At 37.8% G+C, this 11,286-nt stretch overlaps 1 protein-coding gene across 1 annotated transcript; it reads left to right on the plus strand.

Moving 5' to 3' along the window:
• Positions 1-3,785: 3,785 nt before the first annotated feature.
• On the plus strand, positions 3,786-10,189 carry LOC306851695 (E3 ubiquitin-protein ligase rnf168-like). Its single transcript, XM_079388129.1, has 7 exons — positions 3,786-3,865; positions 4,330-4,711; positions 4,804-4,874; positions 6,023-6,193; positions 7,005-7,099; positions 7,217-7,292; positions 9,214-10,189. Exons 1-7 carry the CDS (start codon positions 3,809-3,811, stop codon positions 9,856-9,858), a joined length of 1,497 nt encoding a protein of 498 aa, XP_079244255.1. The 5' UTR covers positions 3,786-3,808; the 3' UTR covers positions 9,859-10,189.
• Positions 10,190-11,286: the final 1,097 nt, after the last annotated feature.

The raw sequence follows: 11,286 nt of genomic DNA on the forward strand, positions 1-11,286 counted from the left end.
GAGAACAGCACAGTTCCTCATCTCTATGGAAACACTCAGCCTCAGACGTAACAGGTCCACTTTGTTGTCCAAAGAGCGGACATTGGCCAGAAAAAGAGTTGGAATCGGCGGCTTGTGAGCCTTTAACTGTGCCAGCGCGCCCGCCCGCTTTCCCCTCTTTTGTCTCCGGGCACATCGTTTCCTCTTGCCCGCTGCTCCCCGTACTCTACTACACCACTCCGTTGTCCTCAGAAGCCGCTGTCTTCCAAGTGCGGATTTCAGCTTTGGTGAGATTGTGATAACCGAACTATCCATGATGACCATAAGTTCGGTTGGACTATACTTTATAGGCAAATTTAGTGCTAAACTAGTGCTGAAAACAGCCTCAAAACTGTTATTATAAGGCTTAATCCCGGGAGCTTGAGTAGCCGCTGCACCACTGCGCGCCGCCATTCTCCGAGGTCTTCGAGGTCATCAGGACCTCGAAACATCAGAAACTCGCAAGTCGGAGATATAAACTCGCAAGTCAGAGATATAAACTCGCAAGTCAGAGATATAAACTCGCAATTCTGACTTTTTTCTCGCAATTCTGACTTTTTTTCTCGCAATTCTGACTTTTTTTCTCGCAATTCTGACTTTTTTTCTCAGAATTCGGAGATATAAACTCGCAAGTCAGAGATATAAACTCGCAAGTCAGAGATATAAACTCGCAAGTCAGAGATATAAACTCGCAAGTCGGAGATATAAACTCGCAATTTTGAGATATAAACTCGCAAGTCAGAGATATAAACTCGCAAGTCGGAGATATAAACTCGCAATTTTGAGATATAAACTCGCAAGTCAGAGATATAAACTCGCAATTCTAACTTTTTTTCTCAGAATTCTGAGATATAAACTCGCAAGTCAGAGATATAAACTCGCAAGTCAGAGATATAAACTCGCAAGTCGGAGATATAAACTCGCAAGTCAGAGATATAAACTCGCAAGTCGGAGATATAAACTCGCAATTTTGAGATATAAACTCGCAAGTCAGAGATATAAACTCGCAAGTCAGAGATATAAACTCGCAAGTCAGAGATATAAACTCGCAAGTCGGAGATATAAACTCGCAAGTCAGAGATATAAACTCGCAAGTCGGAGATATAAACTCGCAATTTTGAGATATAAACTCGCAAGTCAGAGATATAAACTCGCAATTCTGACTTTTTTTCTCGCAATTCTGACTTTTTTTCTCGCAATTCTGACTTTTTTTCTCGCAATTCTGACTTTTTATCTCTTAATTCTGAGATATAAACTCGCAAGTTAGATATAAACTCGCAAGTCAGAGATATAAACTCGCAAGTCGGAGATATAAACTCGCAAGTCAGAGATATAAACTCGCAAGTCGGAGATATAAACTCGCAATTTTGAGATATAAACTCGCAAGTCAGAGATATAAACTCGCAATTCTGACTTTTTTTCTCGCAATTCTGACTTTTTTTCTCACAATTCTGACTTTTTATCTCGCAATTCTGACTTTTTTTCTCGCAATTCTGACTTTTTATCTCGCAATTCTGAGATATAAACTCGCAAGTTAGATATAAACTCGCAATTCTGAGATATAAACTCGCAAGTCGGAGATATAAACTCGCAAGTCAGAGATATAAACTCACAAGTCGGAGATATAAACTCGCAATTTTGAGATATAAACTCGCAAGTCAGAGATATAAACTCGCAAGTCAGAGATATAAACTCGCAAGTCGGAGATATAAACTCGCAATTTTGAGATATAAACTCGCAAGTCAGAGATATAAACTCGCAAGTCGGAGATATAAACTCGCAAGTCGGAGATATAAACTCGCAATTCTGAGATATAAACTCGCAAGTTAGATATAAACTCGCAATTCTGAGATATAAACTCGCAAGTCGGAGATATAAACTCGCAAGTCGGAGATATAAACTCGCAATTCTGAGATATAAACTCGCAAGTTAGATATAAACTCGCAATTCTGAGATATAAACTCGCAAGTCGGAGATATAAACTCGCAAGTCAGAGATATAAACTCGCAATTCTGACTTTTTTTCTCGCAATTCTGACTTTTTTTCTCGCAATTCTGACTTTTTATCTCGCAATTCTGACTTTTTTTTCTCGCAATTCTGACTTTTTATCTCGCAATTCTGAGATATAAACTCGCAAGTTAGATATAAACTCGCAATTCTGAGATATAAACTCGCAAGTCGGAGATATAAACTCGCAATTCTGAGATATAAACTCGCAATTCTGAGATATAAACTCGCAAGTCAGAGATATAAACTAGCAAGTCAGAGATATAAACTAGCAAGTCAGAGATATAAACTCGCAATTCTGAGATATAAACTCGCAATTCTGACTTTTTTTCTCGCAATTCTGACTTTTTATCTCGCAATTCTGACTTTTTTTCTCGCAATTCTGACTTTTTATCTCGCAATTCTGACTTTTTTTCTCGCAATTCTGACTTTTTTTCTTGCAATTGCGAGTTTATATCTCACAACTCTGACTTACTCGCACCATAGCAAACCACTCTCCGTGTAAGGCTTTGCAATACTTTGTTCAATTTGCTATAGCTGAACTATATATTGAACTAGATGAATGTTGCGTCCGAATATGATTTTTGAACAACCATAAAAATGACTCATTATTCTTTATTTCTATGTTTTGCGCTCGTGTTGGACAGTACCATTACCGCTGGGCTTTCAGACACAACATTCTTCATTTCTTTATAGTTCTGAGTTTGAGGCAGCTTCTGTCGTGTTATTTTAATAACAGCTGTCAAGTAAAGAGCGTATTATTGTAACACGAGAGTGGATATGAATTTCCTTCACTCTGGCACGCGCGCTTTCATCTCTATGTTCTTGCTATAGAATTATCTTATCTCCTGTATTTAATGTTGTAAGATATTGAACCAAGCAAGACATCCCCAATGAAAATTATAAATAAATTAAGGGTTCATTATTTTTAAATAATGTAATTTTTTATTATTATTATTTAGTCAATTATATATGAAGAGTTCAGATGCAAAAGCTTAAATGCCATCTGAAATGTTCTTCTCAAGTGAGCATTTTTCGTTTATGTTCAGTTATTTCACTTTAATGACAATGAAAAGAAACTGTACCAGTTCTACTGTACCTGTAGAAAATTTCAGATGGCACTTCGAGGCTTTTGCATCTGAACTCTTCATATAGGCCTATATCTGTGATTAAATTATCATTGCTATAGACAATAATAATATAAGTTGGTCTCGTTCTGGTTGCAGTTCTGGCTGTAAACTAGTGTAAAATCTTAGAAGCTTATTCAGGAAAACGTTTATGAAAATGTCCAAACACAGGAAGCCTATATTCCAGATAAATGCCATCTAATTCAGGGGTGCAAAATTCAGTTGCTTGAGGACCACAGCCCTGCAGAATTTAGTTCCAACTCTGCTCAAAAACACTGTTGTTTTTTTTATTATTCAGATTTATAGCTGAACCGTGTGCATTTGGATTGATGCTAAACTTTGCAGTATAAATGAAGTATGAATGAAGTATTATGCTCTTGAAGGACAGTCGGATTCTGCTGTAGGCTACCAGCACGTAAAGGGATTTCTGGAAATAAAGCTGCCGATGAGCTATCAATAATAGTGTTAAAATAATACAAAAAAAGAAAAGAAAAAAAAGTCAGAATTGCGAGATAAAAAAGTCAGAATTCTGTGAAAAAAGTCACAATGTTTTATTTTTTATTCATTGGCGGAAACGGGCTTCCATGCAGTCCACAGTAAAACCGAGTGACTTTTATTTTGAAAGGCAGTTCTGTCATTGGCACTCAGGGCTTCACATGCGCGAGGAGGAGGGCGCAAACTTTCCCGGGATTTTGGGGTCTGGAAATAAACAAGTAAGTGTGAATTTGTAATACTTTTATTCGCTGATTGATACTCGCATTAATAGACCATTTTAACAACAAAGGCGTTATATGCTTTGAATAATGAAAGGTTTACGTCAGTGTTACTCTCTCTTCCACAAAGTTGCTAGTTCGCTAGCCTCCAGCTGTAAGTTAGCATAAGAACTTTGTCAAATAATCAGTTCATTTGGACGCAATCTGACAATGTATTTTAATTGAAAAGGCTTATAAAATAAGCATTTCTGGACGTCTTATGGTATAACTCGCACAGGTTAATGGCATATATAAATTGTGCATGATGTAAACAAAACTCTCAAAACCAGTTTGACTTCATTCGTTGCTGTGCATGTTTTAATAAATAAAAGTATTACCTTTTTAAAAGAATAGTTAGTTAACTACTTGATGTAGTACATTTCTAGGTTGTGGTAGGTAATAATTGCTGTTGTTTTGTCTTTCAGCTGCTCTTGAACCTGAGAGAGAGAAACCGGATAGAGACGGGCCGCAGGATGCCACCTGTGTCTGGACTGGACACGGGTCCGGTTGAAGAAAGCTCCGGCGGTCTTAAACGTTCAGACTGCCTGTGTCCGGTCTGTCTGGACATATTCCTGGAGCCCGTCACTTTGCCCTGCATGCACACCTTCTGCAAACCCTGCTTTCTGGAAACCGTGGACAAATCCAACATGTGCTGTCCGCTTTGCCGAAAGCGTGTGTCCACTTGGGCACGACTCAACAGCCGCAACAAGACCTTGGTGAATATGGAGCTGTGGAAACGCATACAGGATGCTTTTCCCACTCAGTGTGAGCGGAGAGTGCAGGGAATCGAGGACGACGATGATGCTGGTAGCAGGATTGTGCTCATTTTATGTTTATGTTTTTTTCATATGAATGCGTTTTACATTGATTTTAATTACTTATGCAATCTTTTTTCCCAGTAACGGTTCCGAGACCTCGCGTGTGTCAGCCAGGAGAGCTGAGGAAAGAGTATGAGGATCAGATCAGTAAGGTGAGAGATTCAGGCTGGTTAAAAAGCGTTTTTATCTGATGAAATGGCAGTTGCACCTCCCTGAATGCACATTATTACAGAGTACACATGGGCCGTATTGTTGTACTGCTAACAACACAATAGTTTTTGTTTGTGTGTCCAGTCCTGCATAATGCTGCATACAAACTGTGCTGCTGTGGGGCGTTTTGAAAGATCGGAAATCATTTTTGACTCTTTGGTTCATTTTGTCTTTTAATTTGATTTTTTTTTTTTGTTTCCACACATATCATTTATAGTTAGATGTGCAGATAATTGCAGTTAAATACTTTAATTAATTTAATATTATGTACTTTTTTTATTATAATTTATTGTTTTTATTTGTTTGTGTTTTGCTGTTGTACATTTTAAAGGATCCTGAATAAATATATTTCCATTTATAGTATTTCAGTTATGGAAACTTTATTTCAATACATGGTCTTTTGAGATTAGAGAGGAAATCTGAAATCATGCCATTTAAAGGTTTAGTGTCTGTAAGATTGTGTAATGTTTGTGAAAGAAGTCTCTTATGCAAGGATGCATTTATTTGATTGAAAATACTGTAAAACAATATTGTGAAATATTATGATTTCAGTTTGAATGTATTTTAAAATGTAATTCCTGTGATCAAAGCTGTATTTTCAGCATCATTACTCCAGTCTTCAGTGTCACATGATCCTTCAGAAATCAGTATAAAATGCTGATATTTCTTATTATCAATGTTAAAAAACAATTGTGCTGCTTTTTGTGGAGACTGTGATGCATTTAAATTTTCAGGATTCTTTGAATAGAAAATTCAAAAGAACAGCATTTATTGAAAATATAAATCTGTTGTAAGATTATAAATATCTTTATCACTTTTGCTCAATTTAATGCATCCTTGCTAAATAAAGTATTAATTTCTGATCTGAAACTAAAACTGACCCCAAACCTTTGAACAGTGGTGTACAATTGAAGACTAATTTCCTATTATTTTAAATATGAATACATTTTTATTTTGCTAAAATCCTTTAATTTTTTATTTTTGTATATTGTATGCACATTATCAATCAGAGTGAATAAAATCATAATTTGTGATTCATGTTGTGTTGTTGTGAAGGGTCATGAATGATCTCATTTCCGGTTTTGAACAGCTGGTGGAGGAGAAGCGAGCTCTAGAGGAAGCTGAGAGGCGGGCCAGTGAGGAGTACATCCAGCGCCTCCTGGCCGAGGAGGAGGAGCGTATGGCAGAGGAGAGGAGGAGGCGGGAGGAGCAGCAGCTGGAGAATGATGAGAAACTGGCCAGACTGCTGAGCCAAGAGCTGGTGAGCTTTCTCATCATTATCTTTAAGAACATGTCAAAACACCAATAAAATCTGACAACAGACATTTGGACTGTCTGAACACAAGTGAATAATCTCATGTTTTACACACACTGACTGCATTTGACGAGCTCAACCTTCAAACTATAGATAGGTTGCTATGTTTTATGCTAATGAGATAATCACTAACTACAAAACAACTGGATGACGAACTATCAAACCCTTACCAAGTGACCGCATTATTTAGGCTGAATCTGCATACATTCTGCATCCTTCTTTTGCTTCTTGTTTGACTTGTTCTTAAAGGTGCACTAAACGAAACGATGGTATTTGAAAACCCCAAAACAAACACGACCCATTTGAAATCTCCACTCCACACATATGTACACAACTCTGGCATAACGACGATCGCAGAAACAAGCGAAAATGACCTATTTAAACAAAAGCCAACATAGATAAGTTGTGTGAAACGATGCAAAATCAACGTTACTCACCCAACAAGAAGAAACGGCACAACCTCGGCTTAGTGGTACACTAATTGCTTAGAGTACCTTTAAACAAAACATACATTGTTTATTTAATTGAATCTTGCCAAAAACAAATGACGCATTTTCTGTGAATCTTAAAGTATTTAAAAAGTCTTAATTCGCCCTTCCACCGATTGAGACCTAAAAAAGTCTTAAATTGGAGCAGGAAGTCCTAAATTCATAAAGTCATGACATTAAATGTTAAAATGCTGCTGCAGTTGTAGTTTCCTTCGCAAACCTGTCAGTAATCAGAGAGGATGTAATACTGTTTTGTGTTGTTTGTGCAGAATTCAGGACCGATCTCTGAAACATCACGGACCGCCAAACCTACTGATAATACACCAGCGAAGAAGACCAAACCAAACATGGGCGATATTGAGAAGTGAGTAGCTGCTATAGAGCCCCAGTATATCAGTAATGTAACTCGTCATCCTTTCGGACCTGGCTGTTGTTGAACATACTGAAAGAGGTTTTTAATGCTCTTTGTCTTATATGTCAGGTTTTTGCGTCCAGTGCCTCATAAACAGCCGAGCAGTTCTGATAGCAGCCCAGACTCCTCTCTGACGGCTAATAAGGTGATCTCTTTATGCTTTGACTTTGATTGCAAATGAATTCATAGAAGAATCGCTCAGTTATAAAAGAAAAATACTCAATAACTAAATGACTACATGAGGAACAGTAGCTGTATTGTATTTGAATGTATTTCTTATTTATTTGTTTGATTGATATATCTTATGTAAACTGTTTTAGTGAGGATTTTCTTGTTTGTTTGTGTTCTTGTAAGAAAGACATTGATTTTATATTATGTAAGGGAAACAACACATGTTTACAGGAGAAAAGGATAAAAGTAAAATTACATTATTCATTTTTGTACCAAACTAAAATTAGTTTTGCTCTAAAATGCATTCATGTAAAAAATAGACCTAATAGACCTAAAAATGTAAAAACAAAAATAACTGTTGGGAACAAACTCGTAAACTTGTGTTTACATTGAGACGTCTCTTCTGCTCACCAAGGCTTCATTCATTTAATCAAAAATACAGTAAAAAAACAATATTGTGGTATATTTATTACAATTTAAAATAACCGTTTTCTCTTTTAAATAGGGCTGTGTATTGGCAAGAATCTGGCGATATGATACGCATCACGATACAGGGGTTGTATACGATATATTGCGATACTGTAAGCAAGGCGATAAATTGGGATATTTCTTATTTTATGAATAGGATATATATATTTTTTAGGAAAGCTGTCTAAGAGCACACCATTATATGCAAACCTTAGCAATAAATAAATAGAAATAGTTTAACCAGAACACACTGGGATCTGCATTTGCAATAATCAGTCCCTATAACATTCAACATTATTGAACCACTTTTTGTGCAGGACGAGTAAAGGGGAAAAATGTAATTGCTTGCAGGATTCTTATATAAAAAGTGTTATATAAAAAGACCATATCTATTTTTAAACCCTGCTTTAAAGGTTCACAGTTTAAATTTATAATTATAATATACAATGTCATAACATTTTGATCTGAACAAAAAATTACATCTGCTTAATATCTATGAAAAATAAAGTGATTGCAGGATTCCTAAAGAAAACAAAACAACTGTAAAACAATCAAATAAATACAGATATTGAACATTTTCAGAACCTTTCAACTTGGATTTCACAGGTTTTTCAGTTTGTATTTGTTCCGCGTGGAATCGCTAAGACCGCAACGCGAGCACCGCCCCAGCTGTTACGAGAGAAAGCTGCAGCCGCGCAGCGAGCCTACCACCTGCCCTCTTCACATGGGATGTGGCAAGTGGCGGAACCGAGGTGGTGCTCGCGCCGCGGTCCCAGGCCGGACGTTACCACAAAAGGCCAAATGACGCCACACTTCAGCTTTCTAAACCGAAACGAGAACTGGAACAATTCTTTCATCCTCCATTACTGGCAGCGAACTATATTAACGCTGACATTAGTGGTGTGCTCTAATGCTAGTATTTCCTGTCACTGTTTAGGTTCAGAGATGAAGACTGATATCTAGCGGTCGGGATATGAACTCAAAACGAAACAACTGCCATGAATCCTGTATGATTTTTAAAAAATTATTTATTTTTTTATAAACATCGATATTCCGTTTTTGAGAATCGATACAGTATCGCCAAACAAACTATCGCGATACTCACGTGTATCGATATTTTCTTACACCCCTATGTAATTTAAATGTAATTTATTTTTGTGAAACTGTGATCATTTTTTAAAAGAATTCTTTGATGAATCGAAAGTTCAAAAGAACTGAAATCGAAATCATTTATAACATTATAAATGTTTTTATAAATGTCACTGTTTATCAACTTAATGCATCCTTGCCGAATAAAAAAAATAAAAAATAACACGCTTTTGAATGAATAGTGTATGTGCAAAGTTCATGCATGTTTAGTTGAAATAAAATACTTTCTGGACAATTTCCAGTTTCAAAACAAGTTTATAAGTGTTCCTGTTTTTCAGGAGAACATTCTGAGCCCTCCAAAACCCCTCTCAGCACAGTCTGTGGAGGACACAAGCAAACTGAGCACACCTGTGCAGGACTACAGCGGGAAACCCTCCAGCTCCAGCTGCTCAGAACACACTTTTGTTTTTAACAGTCCGAACAGCAGCTCACTGAAAAGGAAGAGTTCAGAGGTGGAGCTTCAGACTGAAGCAGATCTGCTCACTAAAAGGCCCTGTGAGTCCCCTTCAGCCGACAGCGCGTTCCTGACTGAAGTGGCGTGGCACGAGGAAGCCTTACGGAGCCGCTGGCAGCAAGAGGAGGAGGACCGCAGACTGGCCACGCGACTCCAGAAGGAGCTGGACCGTGAAAACTCTGTGGACCGCAGGAAGGGTTCAGCCGACAGCTATCAGCTCCGGCAAAAGCCCACTCCGCCTTCCACAAGCACAAACCCAGATGAGGAGGAAAACACCAGAAAGAGCGTCAGTGCACGGGCGACTGCGAGGAACAGCGCGGGACGCAGGGACAGCGAGAAAACCGAAAAGAGACTGTCTGGAACGGTAGGAACGACCCCTGTGTCGTTTTCTACAACTGTCCTGCCTGCTTTGAAGAAGGGGGCGAAGCAGACCACCCTTACTGAGATGTTCCCCAACCTGAGCAGCTGAAGGTTGCTCTGCTGCTTTTATCTGGTTTCTTACTCGGCCTTCAGACTTGAAACTCTTGTTAGGTGCTGCGCTGCTACTAAAGGACGTCCTTTAGAAGATTTCCGTTGTCTTTCGGTTTCTGCTCATATGTTGCTAACACTCCTTCAGTGCCTTTCCAGGGAGGGTCATACTGCAAAGTCATGATGAAATGTTTCGGTTTCTAGAACGTTTTTAAAGTCATGACTAGCTTAGAGTTTGAAATGGTTTTAATGCTGCAGAAGAAAATCATTTTGTAAGCGTTTGCAGGCATTTCACTTTGATTAAATAAAAGGAGAGTTTCGGTTCGGTTTACAAAAAAAATAAATGTGTTGTGTGGTTATTTGACAAGTGAATGAAAAGCAATGTCCTAAATAATTTTGGGTGTTTAGGGGAGTTTTAGCAGTTGCAGCTCTTTCATAGATGTTGGGTTTTGTAGAAACTGGATCATCAGGATCTGTCACTTAGGGATGTAACGACTACCGGTTTGACAAAAAATCATGATAAAATTCCCCACGGTTAGTATTACCGCTTCATATTTTAATTATCATTAAAACCATATTCGATTACCGCGATCTGTTTTAATATTTTTTCCTGTTTTAATATTTTGAGCATTTTTAAGCTATGTAGAAATTTGGATGGGAGCATGTAGACTCGCACAGATATCAAGATTCAGCACATGAATCTCAACAATGGTGACAGTCAACAAAATATTCAGATCAACTCTGAACATAAAAAAAAGCTTTTCATTGATTGACAATTTCACGGAGTGGTATTCTAGGGCTATTATAAAGTGAATTTGTTAAACCTAAATAATATTCTCAGAGATCAGTGAATCATCAATAAATAACCATCATCATCTGATCAGTTTGTCTTACTTTTGCTATAAAAAATGTGCTTCGGAAACACAATTATAGCAGCCGGAGAAACATTAAAGTGAAGAAGTCCAGGGTCAAGAACCCAACTGAAGCAAACACTTACCTCCATAACGGTGACTTCAAACTTGATTATTTTCAATAAAAGAGCGCTTAGGCTTCCTGGAGGTTAAGTGAGGGCTGCCCATGCAGGACCAGTGCTAAGGAGCCAACGTTTTGCCAATGAGCAAATTCTCAGGGGCCCAGCGCTGGCAGCACTAAGTGGGCCCGTGAAGAGCCAGTGCAGGCTTGTTTGCAGGGTTGCTCTTTCTGGACGTCTGACAAGTCACTCATTAACTGAGTGCTTGTACTAAACCCTGCTGAACACATATAATGTGTATAAGTGCTCTGATCTAGACAATATGAATGAATACATAAAAAAGAAATGCTTACATATAGATTTTTTTATTTAATAAAAGAAAACATGTAGCCCTGAATTTAAAGGGGTCATGACATTATAAATCAAATTTGCCTTGATCTTTGTACCATTAAAACATCC

Source organism: Barbus barbus, assembly GCF_936440315.1.
Source record: "Barbus barbus genome assembly, chromosome: 31".
NCBI lineage: Eukaryota > Metazoa > Chordata > Actinopteri > Cypriniformes > Cyprinidae > Barbus > Barbus barbus.